The following is a 17982-nucleotide window of genomic DNA, read 5'->3' as shown; positions in this document are numbered from 1 at the left end:
TCGTCGAGAAAATTCGAAGAAATTCCGAAACTGAGAAAAAAATTCTTGGAGACTTCCCAAGAAAACTCCAGTGGAAATTCTGAAGGGTTTTGTCGCGAAAATTTCGGAGAATTCCCCTTACATGGTCCAAAGAATGTCTTTTGGGGATCCCAAAGACCTTTTCTTGGATATTTCAAAATGCTTTCTTTGTTAATTCCAAAGAATTTTCCGTTGAAGTACATCATCATTTTCCGTGAATATTCTAAAGAATCACTTGTAGTTTCCAAAAAAGTTCCTGCCAAAAATCATGAGATATTCCAGTAGAATCTGCAATAAAATCCAAGTGGAAATTTTGGAGAAAGATTTTATAGAATACTTTGGACAATTTTCCTGCTCAACACAGAAAAAATTTCTGGTGGAACACATGGACATTGACATTGAAGAGATTATTTCAGATTATTTCTGCTGTATAAATTGTCTTTCAAAAAAAAATTTAACAAAAAAGTATACGTAGACTTCTGGTTTACCCCCACCCCCCGTCCCCCTTCGTAGACTAACGTATACTTTTTCGAAACCCCTCCCTCCCCCTCAAGAGTCTACGTGGTTTATGGACAGCCCCTTACTATATCCGGACAGTGAGAAAAAACTGACCCTATTCCCAAGTATGTGATTCTGTTTGACTTAAAATCAAACCAAATGAATTCATGAAGTTAATCGATTGGTGCAGGTTTCTCATAATGTATTGAATACGGAATATGGCATAAAGCATTGGCCTGGGAAACGCTTTGAACGGCACTCGGCAGTCGTTTTGGTACGACTTGCTTGCTTTTTATAGAAGTCAAAGTCTATGAAAAAGGAAAGTTTTCGGAAAAAAGTAAATCTATTCATCGATTTCAATATTTTCTGTTTATTTGCATTCAGATATGACGTTCTATAAAGAGCGCATTACTGTTCTTTATCGTGTGTTTACTTACAATATTATAAATGTACACAGTTTTGCATTCATTAACCCAAAGCGCGCTTCAGCTCATGAAAACAATCGCAATATTCCTTTGCTTTACTCGGAACCGTTTGATATACCTCCTAATACTCATCTTTCAGGACACTAAGCAGTAGTAGCTCATGTCTCGTTTTGTATTGGTTGATTCGTTCCGTACTTATTCGGCAACCTTGCTCTTCTCGAACATAATTTTCTTCATTGGCATATTTTGAGTGATAAACAGTGTTTCCTATTAATCAACAATCGAAACACGTAGAAATCTTTCTGGTCGTACACCGTTTTCATGTTTTATTTGTCCTTCATCTGTCATGTTTTCATCGGTACGATCGCCGATTTTTCAGCAGCTTTCAATATCTGCCCTCAAATAGTATTTGTACTCTCTTGTTATTTCGCGGTTTATGTGGCATCGCTAGAAGCATGTCTGGTGTAGCTTCTGTTCAATATTCGAGTCGAGTTGATTTCGTCTGAGTGCCTTAGAAGCCTTAAAAAGCTATCAGAAAGATAATAAGGATAAAAAATAAGATTCGTTTCGTCTGTCTATCGCTGTAAGCAAGGTTATTAGCATTTGTTTATTAATTTGGAAACAATTTGCTCAATTTTGCCACACTAGTTCGAGAGGGAGATTATTTTACAATTTTCGCTCTGTCGAAGACTTGATATTTAGTTTCAGCCGTTTGCACAATAGAAGCACTGCCATAGGTTAACACTGCTCTCCACTATACCTGAGAGTTACATAGGGAGAGACCGTCTATCAGTATTTTCTATCTGTTTTTTTTTTTTCTGTATAAAAAGCTATCCTGATTTTTATGGAGAATAATTATCTCACCAGAGGTTACTAACAATGGGGTTAAGAAGGGGTGTGTATGTGTGAGGAGAATGTTTTGAGTGTGGTTTACTTATTTAAAATATTACTTCAAGTAGTTTGTTGATATTGTTTGATTAATACATTACTTTATGCACACAGAAAAGAAAAGAAATCATTCCTCATTCTTTCCTGTATAACTTTCCTACATATGTTTTTCCTGTACAATTACAAATACAATGTTTTCTTCCTTTCGACAATAAATATATGCATTATAACTACAGACAGAATCACAAAACGAACAAACAAAATATAAATTAAAGCTATCTGCCAAAAACGTAGATGATCGTTGTTCGAAAACATTGACTTTTCCTAAAAGGATTAAAAGTACGATTCAGAAGACCAATATTGTTTATTTATATACTCAATTTGCTTTTAGCCGGGTTCAAAATAAATATAGTTAAAATTTTCTAATCTCTGCTAACTGATTTAAACTGAAAACTCTAGGTGGGAGACCGATTTACGATACGCGATTAAACATTATATAACCAACGATAACAACGACGGGCGCTATATACATTAGAAGATTGATGAACGATTTGCTCTTGAAATGGCTGAAATCGTCGCTCAGCTTTTGCAGCTGCTGGTTGAGCCGGATATTCTCCTGAGTAAGATGAGTATACTTCTCCTTAAATGCAATCAGTTCCTCCTCCCGCTGTACATCCGGATGATTTATGAGCTCTAGTTCCTGCTCGATGCCACTATTGTTCATAAGAGATTTGCCATCCACGCTTTCCATAACAGATCCATTTGGCTCGTCAATGGTTTCCAGGGATTTTGAAGATTCCAGCTCACTATCGGTCCACCTCAAATTATTACTGCTAGGATTACTGCTATGGCTATTACTAGTTACCGAAGCAGTGACCTCAAGAACACTACTTTCTCTAACGATCTCACTTTCGTTTAGTGACACGTTTGGACCAACGAATATTTCTGTCGTCTCTATCGTTTCCGTCTTTTCATCATCATCTTCTTCGTCATCGTCTAATTCGTCCAGATTCGAGCAGATAGAAATGTCATTATCGTTCATTTCGTCCATCACCACAACCTTCATCTCAACATCCGTCTGGGTTTCGGCATCCATACCGATTTCTCGTTCAACTTCTGGTTGATTACCTTTCGTCTTGCTAATTTCATTCCTGTTGGTTATGTTAGGTGGAATCAACGATTCACCTGTACTGGGTACAGATGCCATTGCACTGAGTTTGTCATTTTCGCTGTTTTTCCGCATCAGTAACTCTTTTTCCATACGATCCATTTCGTCCTGACAGCGTTCGTTTAACGACCGCAATTCTTCTGTTTCAATTCTCAATGACGCCAAACTTTCGGTTAGGCTCTCGCATAGCTGTTGCTTTTTATCAAATTCTTCCAATTTGGGCCGAGTATCCAGTTCCTGTTTGAGCTTGCTCAACTAAAAATAATATAAAAACAACATTATATACAAACGACAAGATACGCTGAATATCCTACCTCTCCCTCCAATTCGTCGTATTTGGCTTTAGCCACCGTGCTTTCTTCTGACTTCCGATTATCTTCTTTTGCTCTACTAATTTGCCGCAACAGCAGGGCGCACTCGCTTTTTACATGTTTGAGATTTTTCCGCAGGACTTTCTTGGTCAGTTCGCAGTTCATTCGCGAGGGTGATTTGGACTCCTCGCCAGGTCGAGTTTGCTGTTGCTGCTGGTCGGCCTGGTTCAAGTTGGATGTGTTCGTTGTCGTCGTTTCACTTTCGGACGGTATTGTTGGTAACCCTTCGCCCATAGTGGCGCCTATGCTGCTCACATTCTGGTTTCCATCACATTCTTCACCGTTACTGGTTCCACCATCAGAGGACGCTACGTCGCTGACTGCACTATTGTCGTTAGCGGTTGCTGTGCTTATCCTTGAAGAAGACGTTACACTGGCATTGTCGTTTGGCTCGTTATTTTCTGGAATTTAAACATAGGAGTTAGAAAGTAACGGTACAGACAACAGATTCCTTATTTGATTATGCTAGCGTGAGCTATATTACGCATATACTATGAATGAGTATCTACGAGTTTGCTAAGAACTGCCGTCTGTATGAGAGAATAATAATTTCAAGATTTGTTTTTTATTAGAAATTATTAATACTAATTATTAGGAACTTCATTCAAAACCATGTGTTGTTTAATATCCAAACATGCTTATCTTTTCAGAGTGGGACTCTTGGAAGGCAGTAACTGTGTTTGAAGCGCAGATTGTAAGAGTATTGACCATGTCGTGTAACCAATTAAAGCCTAATAGGGAAGTGTTGGCGGGTCTTGAGCTCAAATACATGTCCCTTGTCCCAGCCACGGGCTGAAAGTCTCTTTAACAAAGACAAACAAATGTTTCTTGTCCATCAGATTCTAATCTAAATGATGTTTGACTCTAATTATAGTCCGCTCATCCGTTTCTCTGTCGCAGCCCGTCACCAATGTCTTCCTTTTATTATCCATTTTAAAAATGCCAACAAGCACCTGCATAGCGTACTGATCATATGGGACAAATATGCGATCATTAACTTTGATTGTACTGAACTCGAGTGACGATCTTTTTCCTCGCTTATGTGGTCGGGATGGGATCTGACGACCAAACTGGTACGATCTCACACAATCCTACTTTATTGAGCGTAATTGCTGATGAAGCTGTGTGTGAATGCTAGACATAACTAAATACTCATCCTACTCGGTTGGCATTGCCAAGAATGTAAACTATATAAACATTGGCACCGCAATTATCATGTCATCAGTAGATAACGTCGTAGGAAGGATATTGGCATCATTACTTTAATGACTCCAATGACGGTAAACGATAGTAGCATAATATGGACAACAGGAATTATGTCTAGTAAGCTGAGGAACAAAGAAGGATTCTTCAGGTACATAATCATCAACGAACAGCACTGCACAAAAAGGCAGAACAGTAGACGAGAAGGAAAAGTTCTCGTTCTACAGCTGGAGGAAATATACGATGGGAGCTTACTTCGAGACATAAAAATTCAAAAAGCCACATGGAAATGACCGCAACAAGACACGATTAAAAAAATCACGAAACTCAGCAGTCAGCACTGACTGCAGTTCGAATATAGAAACGGGTAACTATTTGGTGGTACAGTCGCCTTTCCACATCTTGATATTGAAGGGACCATCGGGATAGGGAAAGATCGAGGAATGGAAGGAAAACTGAAATGGGTACTAGATCCAAAAAAGCTCGTTGCTATGAAAAACGACAACAAAACAAATGTCGTTTCCTGTTGTTGATGTGTTTTTTAATTGTCCAAAGATGGTCTAGTAGCCTAAAAATTTGAACATATCGACATGAAGAGAGTGAATCCTGAACTTAGACACGGTATGCCCGGATAAGAGAAACGACTGGTGTGAAGGCGAATGCGAGCAGTTAGTGGAGGAGAAGATACAACATGGGCGAGATTGCTGCAATATCACACGAGGACTAACAAGGCACGATACGGGTGCGGGAAGGGCAAAACTCGATTTTCAGCTAGCAGGAAGATTGGGTTTATTAAGAGATGGAGCAAATGTACCGCATTAATAATGCACGAAAGTGCTATAAGAAGTTGAACCATTCAAGTAATTACTTAAGGGTTACGTGTCACAATCACACATGTGAACGGACATAAATGGTTAGGGGAACCCGGGGCAAAAAGGACACCGGGGCAAGAAGGACACCTTTTGATTTCTCTGTAAAATATAATAGTATAAGATCATCGATGACTTCTGAACCTTCTTCACAGTCTTATAATGTAATATTCATCATATTTTGTATTGAAATTGATGATTAAAGCTAAAAAAATGCCGAAAAAAAATTTGCTTGTTGGATCTGGTAAAAAATTATAATAATGACATCACACAAAATAAGGATTTTTGAAGGGCATTTTATATTTTTTAGGGTTATTCAAAGTTGAAACCAAATTTACAGTAATTACAAATATTTCTAACACAACACTACTGGCTGTGGCGACCTTTTTTGCGAAAATATGCGTTTTAATGCATTATTGACGATCCGGGGCAAAAAGGACACCTCTACCAGGGGCAAAAAGATCACTCTTTGAATCGCAGTTTGTATTGAACATAACCTTGAACACAACTGTCAAACTGTTGTGTTGTGATTTCGTAGTGAACGGTCGAGAATCGTACAAGTACAAGCGGATTTCAACGCGGATAAAATGGCCATACCCCAACATGACCGCGGCAATAAAGGTGATGGCCGAGTTCGGCATGCTGGTGAAGCGAGCAGCCACCCAGTACAAAAGCACATAAATAAAGTTCTCCTAGTACGGTGTTGCTCGTCAAACGCTGATCAAATATTTGAAGCATCCGGATCGATAGATTAACGCTTGTGGCTTGGGTCCCATCGAACCAGTGTTCAATCCACAACATGAGGGTGGTCTCGTTCGGCACATACTCAACATGTAACAACGACTCTTTGGACTGACTCAGGTAGATTAATTATTTTATTACACCTCCATTTTGATATGTGTCCTTTTTGCCCCGGTAGGGTGGCCCTCTTACCCCGGGCCTGTTTTTTCAATGAAAAAAACAACCAAAATAAATGTTCATATTTTATCCACTTTTATCACATGATTCATATCAACATCGATTTAGATTTGTAGAGCGCAATCTACATTACGGTTTGCGTACGAAAAACGTTTGATTTAGTGGTGTTTCTACCAGAAAATAGTTCAAAATGCTTAAGGGGACCTTCTTGCCCCGGGTTCCCCTACCTTTTTATAAACGAGCGTGAGGTGATCCAGAGGTGGTATACCCTTCGAAAAATGGCTTATACGCCCCTCAATAATTTTCGGCTCAACAATAAGTGGGATAATACTGATTTTGACCATGCATCGGTACTGAAGTTCAAACATATTTTTGCTTCTTCTTATGAGTTCCGAATTCGTTTTTGTATAGAGATCTGATTTCATTGCGTTTGGCATTTCTGAATCTCACCTTTACACAGACCTCTAATCAGTCAGAGGGTTTAGCAGATCCACCAAATTCGTATCCGCTTCATTCCTAATTATTCAGCGTCAGCTTCGAAACCAGCCTAAGATTAAGTTACGTTTTTATAATTTACTCCATTGACTCCATTGACTCCAAAACGGCGCAAAAAAAGGGTCATCTAAAAGCAAATTATAGTCGTTCCATACTCTTCCGTCCATCACTCATAAGTATTAACAAGAATAGTAAGAACTAGAGCACAGTGTGGTAGATCTTACTCCGTAACGCACCACTAAAAGTGTCTACCCAGCATTACAGGCTCCGTTAACTGTCTGGCTAATTGTTTCACCCCCCCCAGGCCATTCATCCCCTCAGCACGAGTCGCCTGACACCTTGGGATTCGGGGTTAGGGACGTCATATTGTCAGCTCCAGTGTTGTACCGAGCCTGGCGATATGACCGGATTTACACCGTTACGCACTACTTCAGAGTATCCATATCCCAACGTAACGGGACATTCCGTAACGGAACGTTTTATAGCTCCATATATCCAGGAAATCCAGGAATAGATTGACTAACTGAAAACAACAAAGCCTCTGGGATTGACCATCTACTAGAAGAGCTATTTAAACACGGTGGTGAGGTACTGACTGGCTAGAGCGTTGCATTGGGTAATTACCATGATTTGGGAGGATGACGTTGTGTTTTGTACATGTCCCATGTACAAAAAGGGCGATATCCTGGATTGTAGCAACTACTTCGCAATCACATTGCTGAACACCACCTCTAAAGTACTCTCCCATATTTTATTCCCTCGATCAGCACCAATTGCAAGGTGCAGTACCAGGCGAGATTCATGGACGAATTCTCTACCACGGACCACAAACGCGCAGAGGGTTATTGTAAAAAGATGGTCTTCCGTGCGCGTTGTAGAGAGTAATACGAATTGAAATTATGGCACGCAAGTTTGAGAAGATGGAGGAAGCATGCATCAGACTAAATAGAGAAGCAAAGCGGATCGGAGTGGTCATCAACTCGTCGATGACGAAATACATGATAGGAAAAGGGTCAAAAAAGGACAACGTTAGCCAACCACCACAAGTTTGTATCGGTGTTGACGAAATCGAGGTTGTGGGAGCATTCTTGTATTTGGGCTTACTGATGACCTCCGATTATGTACGTTACCAGCAGAGAAATTCGGAGACGCATCGTGGCAGGAAATCCTACGTACTTTGGACTCCGCAAATTGCCCCGATCGATATTGGCCGGCGCCGTTATTGATCTACATTTGTGAGCTACTGAAACGTGTACTTCGAGTATAGATGATCGTAGTATTGCGGATGTCCTACAATAAGCAGAAGACGGAATACGAATACATACAACACTATAGATAGTGGAATATATAGATGAGCGAAGATAAATCCTCTGTCTCCAAACGAACTGTCAAACGTGTCTCCAAACGAGCATGACGTCACGATTTCAATGAAAACGTTAAGGGCTGTGACGTCATATGCGCCTGTGCACGGGCAAAAAAATCGACTCAGCCATGCTTTCGCTCATCTATAGATTCTACTATCTAGGTATAATACAACACGAAATGCGGAATCACAGAAGGCAGAATCAAGAATGGCGGAATTGCATTAGGGCAAACAATTTTGAACCAGCAGAACAAACGGCCGGCCGGTTACCTGTATGCGGTTGCAGGCATTAATGCAATTCCGTTTTTATGATTTTGCGTTTCTTCAACAAACGATACCCTCTTGCCTTCTGGTTGTCATGAGACCTTCCGTATCTGAACGATAAGGTACAAAGTACAAAACAGATAGGCTGCAATTTTCAAAGTAGGTTCTTTGTGTATCAACAAACAACGAACGACACTCCCGCGTTGTTCAGTAAAGCTTGACTTCCACCGCCAGGTTCGCTAGTTTTTGGGTGGACAATTTTCACGACTTTCTTTACGTAAGCACTCATGGGGTAGAGGAGGGGTCTGTCGTTTTCTTTCGCACCAGATAAATTTAAAAAAAAAATGTTTAAAAGAAATCTTACATGGCCATATGGGGGGAGGGGAATCGAAAAACCCAGAAAAATTGCTTACGTAGTGTACGACCCCTTAGTAACTTAGTGCTTTATTAATACTATGCAACGATAGCCGGCTAACGTTTCAGTTGTGGGATGCGATCTCAAAAGATAGAAAGGAGAAATACACGGAGTGGGAGTGGTTTTAAAGAAGGAATAACATCAGTTCTGATCAATTACGGAGTAGCAAGCATTGACACGTATAATAATCAATCTAAGCTAAGCAAAACGCTCCGATCGAATAGAGTTCGCCGCCGTACCAAACTGACTATCTACAAAACGCTCATTAGACCGGTAGTTATCTTCGGAAACGAGACTTGGACGATGCTCGTGGAGGACCAGCTTGAAGTTTTCGAAAGGAAAGTGCCGCGTTTCTATCTACGGTGGGGTGCAGATGGCATACGGTATATGAAGAAGACGAATGAACCACGAGTTTCAGCAGCTGTTGGGAGAACCAGAAAATCGTTCACAACGCGAAAATCGGAATTCCCCCCATAGTAGTTTTGATTTGATTATGTTTGATTCTTAAGAGTCCAGTACCACGCCACGCGGCTACCTGAACTAACTCACCGTTTTCAGGTCTGCTGTCGCCATCTACCATGAGAGAGATATTTCGCTCAAGAGTGAGAATTCTTTTTTGTAACTGCACCACATTATCTTCTAGGTTCACTTCCTTTTCGTCAGCATTGGCATCGGTGTCCTAAAAGATCAACCATTTTACTTGCGTAGTTCGAAAGCCATCAAACTGATAAGAAAGCTTACTGCATCATTACAAATGGCCTTAATAATATCTTCAGATCCTTCCAGTTTCTTAATATCAGATTTCAGCAACCAATCAGAGATAGCGGAATTGGTGTATTCCTGCTGGGGCTGCTGCTGCTGTTGGTTTTCGTCCTCATCGGATGCATAGAACTGAAATTGTGCAAATTATGTTCATATGACCCTACTTTTGAATGAACCGCATTCACAGTATATTTACCGCATAAAAACTCAGCTTTTCCTGCAGCATGTTAATCTCATGACCTAGGTTTGTTATTTCAGATTCTTTCACCTTAAGCTGTTCTTCGCTAGACAACACACGCTCATCGTACTGATTTTGTAGTGCGTCTAGTCTGCCCGTCACTTCCTGCAAAGCAAAAAATCATTTATTGTTTAAATTTAATTTATTTAGTAACAATAGGCTCACCTGCAATTGCAGCTGCGTTTTGTTCAACTGTTCTCTCAACAGCGAATACTCATCCTCGCTGCTGCATAGAGCTTTCTCTATCGTGGCTACCTTGTGGGTTGCATCCAACCTTTCCTGGTGCACTTTTCGCAAGGCATCCTTGGCAGAATTTTGATATTGGTACTTCTCATCCTGCAGTTTTAGGACCTCTTCCCGTAATTTATCATCGGTCATACCCTTCTGAAAATACTGTAGCTTCTTCTCCAACATATCGATTCGACTAAGCAACCGGTCTTCGTCGATCATCGCTTGCCATCCCATCGCTGAGTTGTGTCTGAAAATACGTACCATGGTTACAATAGTTCAGGATTATGATATCGTTACCGAATTACTTGGTCGTTTCGACCACCTTCTGCAGACTCGTCAGTTTCGCTTCCAGAATTTGTTCCCTGTGATTTGCCTCCTGTATGTACTGACTGAGTCGGTATAGATCCACTGGTGGTATTTTAGTGCTGGGTCCACCGACTCCGATCGACTGACTGGCTTTCGTTTCTCGGCCATCGGGCAAAAACAGCTTCAGTGTGGCCACTATACAACCATGCGTTTCACGGCGCGTGTTCTCCATAACGTCCACGCCGAATTGCACGATGTCGCCCGAGCTGACTTCATACGGTTCCGACTCTGTGCTTGTCTGACTGAGGCGCACATTGTTGATGAAGGTGCCATTACTACTGCCTGTGTCCTGTGATAAAATTGTATGGAAGTGATTAAATCTGTTATAGGAACGGGTGTAGAATTTAAATTAACCTTAATGTAGAACTTTCCGTCGCTGTACCATAGCACGGCATGATTCCGAGACAGGACCTTGCAGTCAAAGATTGCATTGTTTTCGGAGACGCGGTTCCTTGCTACGGATCGCCCAACTTTTACTTCTTGATGCGGTTCAAGAAAAAGTGTGCGGTTCTGAAAAGAATTAAAATTTTGTTATATTAGTTTATCACAGGCATTTCTTAACACAGTACAATACCGACATTCAATTATTAACATTGAAGCCATTACGCGATCTAAAAACACAAAAGCTGGTGCTTTAGTGAGACACCTGCTCTTCAATCCATGTTCGTGGTATTCCGCTTTATTCCAGATAGACATCGGCACTTAGTTATATATTAAGATCTACAATTGGTAGTTTGTGCAAATACTTAGTTGCAAAACGATGATTTTTTCAGCACGAGTTGTATCTACGTAAAATTTTCATATAGGATAAATATTACGAGTGTTGTAAAAATCGGGATTTTTAAACTGATTGCTTTAGCCAATTCTAATAAGGCTTGTACGCAATAAAATCTGGTCAACTTTAAACACGTATAACTTTTGAAATATCTCATCAACAAGTGAAATACTTCGAGGAGGAGTTAGGAGCGCCTAACATAGCTCTGGTCCTCGCAAGTTTCAATACTCACGCTTCCACGGGTCTTCCGAAGACAATTGACCGCCACCTAAGGGTTGCGTACTTAGCTGGTAATGTAGCCTGGGCACCATCTGACATCACCTAGAGCGAGAGGGTTTGTCCTGTGGGGTCTGTCTAGGTTGTGGTGTGTTACGACAGTGGGCTCTGTTGAACTTCTATAAAAGGTTGCATGTATCCGCAAGCAGGCCCTACCAAAGCGAGCGTGTGCCGCTCAAAGCGCACTAGCCCAGTCCTGGTGTTGGGTGGGACTTTAAACAAATTTTACCGGACTGATCGAGCGTCTGTCCACCAAGGAGGTGCGGCTCCAACAGTGGCCAAACTTTGGAGAACACAGCATGCCAGCGGGACAAATTTGGCTGTACTCTGTTTTTCGAGGTGAACACGCGCCCAGACACAATCTTCACCTATGAAGTGGAAACTTATAAGTGAAAGGATAATCGTTCCTAGATTAAGAACACGGGTCCAAAACCTTACTGTTATCCAATCAGCACATTCAAAGTTGATTGCCTATGTTCTGGGTATTAAACGACCCGGAGTGGAAATTAATGTCTGAAACTCGATTATGCGTTTGCACAACATGTGATAGATTTAGTTCGAAAAAGGTATTGGAGGGTAACCGCTCCATTCGGTGGGGTTTGATCCCACGAAACCAGTTCGCTAGACAGGTGCTTTCCCTACATTTCAAACTAACTTTCCCTAAACTTTCCGAACTAAATCTATCACATGTTGTGCAAACGCATAATCGAGACATAGTAATTAATTTCCAATCCGGGTGGTTTAATACCCGGAGCATAGGCAATTAACTTGGAATGTGCTGAACTCGAGTGGCGATCTCTCTTCGCCTATGTTGTCGGGTTGGGATCTGACAGCCAACTGGCACAACTTCACACAACCCTACTTCATCGAGCGCCGTTGCTGATGAGTCAAGTGCGTAGGAGCTAGACAATACTAAATACTCATCCTACTTGGTTGGCGTTTGTACAAAAATACATATGAGAGAGTTAGTTCTGAAAATGTATTGCGAGAGTTCGGCTACGTGCCCGGTGCTGGGAATTTGGTTTCATCAGTACCCGCTAAGCTGCGGAGGACGACGAAGGTCCTTCTTAGCTTAGTAGGGTACTGGTTTCGTAGGATCAAACCCCACCTAAGGGAGCGGTTACCCTCCAATACCTTTTCCGAACTAAATCTATCACATGTTGTGCAAACGCATAATCAAGTTTCAGACATTGTAATGTTATCCAATGTTATGCGCCAATCGATGCTGCCGATCTGCTAGACAAAGAAAACTTCTACAGCCAACTCAATGCCGTCGTAGACAAAATTCCGAAGGTTCGCAGAGTTCTGTGGTAGTTGATAACATGGTGATCAGGGGTTCACTCTTCCCTCATCGACCGGTTCACAAGGTCACGTAGGTCTCCCGTGATGGCTTTACAGAAAATCAAATCGACCACATCAGCGTCAGACGAAAATAGAAACGGAGCCTTCTTGATGTCCGGAATAAACGTAGTGCCGATATCGCGTTTGATCATCGCCTCCTCATCGGGAAAATATGTCTGCGCACTGCGCGGATTCGTTGGCAGGAGGAAAGAGTTGGACAACGATTCAACACACGCCGACTGGCAGATGCCACGGTGAAACGGTCCTTCGTGGAAGAACAAAAGACCGCCATCTAGACTGCCTTCATCGTCGCGAGAATAGTCTGGGCGAACTACGCACCCAGAGAAAACAATTGATCACCGATGAGACCTAGAGGAAGATAGAGAGGCGAAGAGAAACCAAAACCGCGATAGAGCGAACCAAAACCGGAGGAGCCATAGTCTTAGCCCGTCAACGATACTCGGCCATGGAGAAGGAAGTGAAACGCTCATGTCGACAGGACAAGCGAGCGTGAGCGGACTCTGGCCGACAAAGGAGATAGAGCCGCAGCAACCGCGGACATTCGCCTCCTCTACGATATCTGACGACGCTTAAGCGGGGCGAAGATGAATACAACGCTGCCTTTGAAAGACGCAAATGGTTTGCTATTGACCGAACCAACTGACCAGCTGCAACGCTGGTTCGAGCACTTCGAACAACTTTTTCAAGTGCCAGCCAGGCCACCAACACCTCGGCATGATCTGGCTAGGATCCGACGTATAAAACGCGTCAATACCAAAGATCCATCACTGCTAGAGATTCAAACATCCGTCCAAAGCATGAAATCTAACAAAGCCCAGGGGTCGATCGTTATCAACCGAGATGCTCAAAGCTGACCCCATGATCCGCTCAACTACTGTTATCGTTTATTTCGTAATATCTGGGACACCGCAACTTTTCTGGTCGACTGGATGCAAGGTATCTTAGTGAAGGTGCCCAAAAAGGGTGGCGCATCTAAACTACTTTGAATTGGCTGATGACGTTGCACTCCTCGCTCAACGGCGCTCTGATATTTATGCAGAGTACGCTCAACGACCTCGCCTAGCGCAACAAAACCAAAAAGTTGGATGTAAACACGGCGACCCCTTCCAGTTTATTGAAAGCTTCCAATATCTTGGCAACAGGTTAAAGCGATAGCTGCTGAAGCTGAACATCTCACAGGATGGAGATTTTTCAAGTCGACCCTTTGCATCATCGGAGGTGTACAAGACCCGTAAGTAAGTAAATAAGTAAGTAAGATGAAAGTATGTATGTACTTTCTGAAAATATTGTTATTATTGACATTACAAGTACTTAATTAATAATGGCGTTGACGGAATAGCAGGTCTGAAAAGAAATTGTGTGCAGTCGCATTTCAAATCCGATTCCCTCGATTCGAAAACTTGCTAAGAAAAAACCTGTTGTTTTCATGTAAGCACTAATAATAGCGGTTTGTAATTATTTGACAAAAATAACTCCACTCGATTTCCTGGAAAATTCTAGATCAGACTAGTAATGTGAGGTTATAAGTAAGCATATTGAGGAATATGAGTACGTGGGGTAAACTCAGCATGATCTCAATTCCCAACATCGTACAATAGACAGAGCTCACATAACACGATTTTTGGCAATATTTGAGGTCAAATGTGTTGCACCTTTGCACCAGAAAGTTCTACGATTTGTGTCAAAATTTCAGCGCAATCCGCCTATACATGGACTTTTTTTTTTCATTGTGCGGCGTGTGCACGATCAAATTACATCTAAATTAGCTGAAAATTTGGGTGGACTGCCAAGCAAAGCTTGAGAGCAAATCGATAACATGTTTTGATGTTGCGAAATCGCCAATTATGATTACTTAATTTGATATCTTTGGTCGTTTTAACGGTTAAAATAACGTAAATCACAAAATTCTTACTGTGACATCAGATTGAAAACTTATTTTGATATTGGTTCCGATACCAAAATAAGATTTCGATTTGATGTCAGATCATACGATTTAGAAATCTACAGCAATATATGAAATCAATCATGCTGCTTCATATTATGATTTCAATTTGATGTCAAAATCAAAATATGTTTTCTATATGCTCTCATTATGTTTTCAGACTTTGCTCGGGCTATTAGAATGACAAATAAAATCGTTTGAGCATATGGGAGCGAAAAAGACAAAATTTCAATCACTCTATAGTGAATACGTTTTAAGTGTTTTAACCAGTTTTGACTAAAAGCATATCAAGAACTGCATATTATACTCACATTGAAAGGGTGTGAATTCTGCCTGCAGATGAGCACCGCTTTTGCCAGTCCCGGTAAGCCGTTGCTGTTGTTGTTGTTATTATTATTATTTATGCTAACACCGTTGCCGTTGTTGTTGTTGAGATTGATGTTGTTGTTATTTAACAGTGAGTTGTTATTGTTATTTATTTGTTGATTCTGCTGCTGCTGTGACTGTACCAGTGAGTCACGGGTCAATGTGGTCGTCGAAGAATTATTGTTGCTCACTACAGGAGTTTGCATTCTTACTCCTGGCGCTTTCAGGATGGATAAATACTCATATCTATTGTTTATAATAACCATGACCTGCATGAAAAAAAGAGAATAGAAGAAGAAATTATAAGTATTGTTATTTAACTATCAATTTAAATATTACACTGGACCGGCTACCAGGACCTCCCATCAAGATACTTTTGGGTCAATAGAAAATTATTCGATGTCAAGAATGTTGTAATAATATTGATGTAAAGTTCTTACTCCAGAGCACCGTTCAACGGTAGTATTCTAAATTTGCGCGTCAAGTTGAAAGCTCCCTGTAATTGGTGGAGGAAAATAAAATGTACAGCCTGAAAATTCAAATGCAAAGTTATCATAGAAAACTGCCATTATAGTATTGATTCTAATACCAAGCCATTCGTTCCATCAACATAGGTCACCTGACACCTTAGAATTACTGGTTGAGAGTCATATTTATCAACTTCAACGATTGACCCTAACAGAACAACCAGATTTATTCCAAAACTGTGTGCTATCTATTTCCGTTATTACCAGGCCGGGAATATCACACTATTAAGTATCCAAACAGAACTGATCATTTTCGATTGGATTCGAACATCGATAAGTAAGATCAACTGTGTACATAAGATAAGTAAATTCCACTGAATCCGGTGACGACCTCGCCACACTCTTGCGGTAGATTTATGCATGCAACGCTCGAGTCGAGGAAAAGAAACCGAAAAGCAAAACATAAACATTCCATCACATTCCGCATAGTAGGGCGGGTGGCGGAACGGCACTGCTGAACGATTCACTTATTCCAAGACAGAGAGCAGTGATAATGGATCCGATCAGCTCTCCCATCAGCTGATGAAGCACACTGTTGTTTTCGTCTTCGTCGTCATCTAATTGTAGCTGACAGTCTCATCATGAAGAGACAGTATGGCGTCTCTGGTGGCTCCATGTAACAGATATGGAGGTGCTGAAATGGCCAATGATGGTATAGATGCAATGATTATAACGTTATAAAATCCCTGCTGTATAATGAACAATAAACTTGGATTACAGGGGGTGTAGTCTGAGCAAGTGTATGGTGTACCAAATTATTTTTCTAATACGCCCATGCATTCTTTATGGGTGATCAACTACAAGCAAAATTTTGAATATTTTTTCTACATGCGCATTATTATAGAAAACATAGAAATAGCGATAAATTACTACCGTGCACGCACCTAACTTTGCGCAGCTCCTAACTTTGCGCATTTTGTGGTTATTTTGCTATAGAATGCGTTTCAAATGAATTTCGAAATATAATTACAACTAGTCAGCACAATATACATGTTATTATAACAGCGCATGCATTTTGCCGCTGTCAAAAAACAGATTTTTTATTTTATTAGTTGAAATTTGTACTGAAAACATTGAAAATGATCAAAATGGCGTGTTCTTAAAACAATTGGACAAGTGACGGTCTACCCGAAAACTTGAATTTTTTGTAAATTTTTACATTCTGTTACATCTTATTACACATGGATCGAATAATTATAATATTGTTGAAGCCATCTAATGAGAATTTGGTTTGTTATTTATATTTTTCGTTAAAATATATTATGCGCAATGTTAGGAACCGTTTTTTAATACAGTGTACCTAATTTTGCGCACAACTCGTATTTCTTCGATATTTTCAACATTTATGCTATACCTCGTCGTTAAAGGGTTTGAACAGAAAAGTGCTTTTGTTAGCTGTGGTCAATGTACATAAATAAGGCTGTACATACACCAACAGACGTGAAAACATACTAAGTATGTCGAATCATAAGAAAATGATGCCGGGCATCCTCATTTTCTTAAATATGCTCATATATGCCTACAAATGGAATGAACATGATTTGTAATAGTAGTATTAGTTGAAAAAATAAAATTTGGTTGAAAAATTCTATGATAGACGCTTGCTTCGTGTTAGAAATTTTCCAAGCTATGTGCGCAAAGTTAGGCATATAATAAGGGGTCTGCTTTGAAGTTCAATTTACTATTTATTACAAATTTTTGTACCAAATTTAGTTCTCGAACATTAATATGATAATAATACAACAGCATGGAAACTATTTCAGGCGGATAGCTACTTTTTGTAAGTTGTGCGAGTTGATTAAAATTTGAATTTTCTTAACTGCGCAAAGTATGGTGCGTGCACGGTAGTATTATTTCAGTGGTCCAAATAAGTATACTTAACTTGAATACCAAACATTTTAAAAATAGGCAGCTGTGGATATACTAGCTATAAACGCTAAACTTAGTCGCATTCGCCAATCACTAATGAAGTCATGATGACGGTAAATATATGAACGATGCGAGATATTGACACAGAGCGCGACCGACCGCTAATGATGAAAGCGTTATGAATGGAATGCTTTTATTATGAAAACAGCTGTTCAGTTGTTGCACGAAGTGGTCAGAGTGTGGTGCACAGGAAATATATTTAGTTTAGCTTAAATACTGAAATTCAAATCGTGGAAGGCAATATATCGTTTTATGATTACTTCACCTTACGCGAGCCATATTTAATGTGCTGTGTGGAACACTTTTTAATTCA

At 40.5% G+C, this 17982-nt stretch overlaps 1 protein-coding gene across 2 annotated transcripts; it reads right to left on the bottom strand.

Annotated features, from left to right (window-relative positions):
- Positions 1–1506: 1506 nt before the first annotated feature.
- LOC134226954 (sarcolemmal membrane-associated protein-like) lies at positions 1507–17652 on the bottom strand. 2 transcript variants are annotated; one of them, XM_062708093.1, is made up of 10 exons: positions 17623–17652; positions 15159–15482; positions 10847–11002; positions 10432–10781; positions 10061–10373; positions 9854–10000; positions 9637–9786; positions 9445–9574; positions 3312–3769; positions 1507–3252 (listed from the first exon to the last, which is right to left on the bottom strand). In XM_062708093.1, the coding sequence occupies exons 1-10, from the start codon at positions 17635–17637 to the stop codon at positions 2302–2304; spliced, it is 2994 nt and encodes a 997-aa protein (XP_062564077.1). In that variant the 5' UTR covers positions 17638–17652; the 3' UTR covers positions 1507–2301. The 2 variants fall into 2 exon arrangements, with proteins under 2 accessions (XP_062564077.1, XP_062564076.1); XM_062708092.1 differs by lacking the exon at positions 17623–17652 and adding an exon at positions 15553–15594.
- Between the last annotated feature and the right edge of the window lie 330 nt (positions 17653–17982).

This window comes from Armigeres subalbatus, chromosome 3 (genome assembly GCF_024139115.2).
Source record: "Armigeres subalbatus isolate Guangzhou_Male chromosome 3, GZ_Asu_2, whole genome shotgun sequence".
Lineage (NCBI taxonomy): Eukaryota > Metazoa > Arthropoda > Insecta > Diptera > Culicidae > Armigeres > Armigeres subalbatus.
Note: the sequence above shows the minus strand (reverse complement) of the source record. Positions and strands in the feature narration are given on the sequence as shown.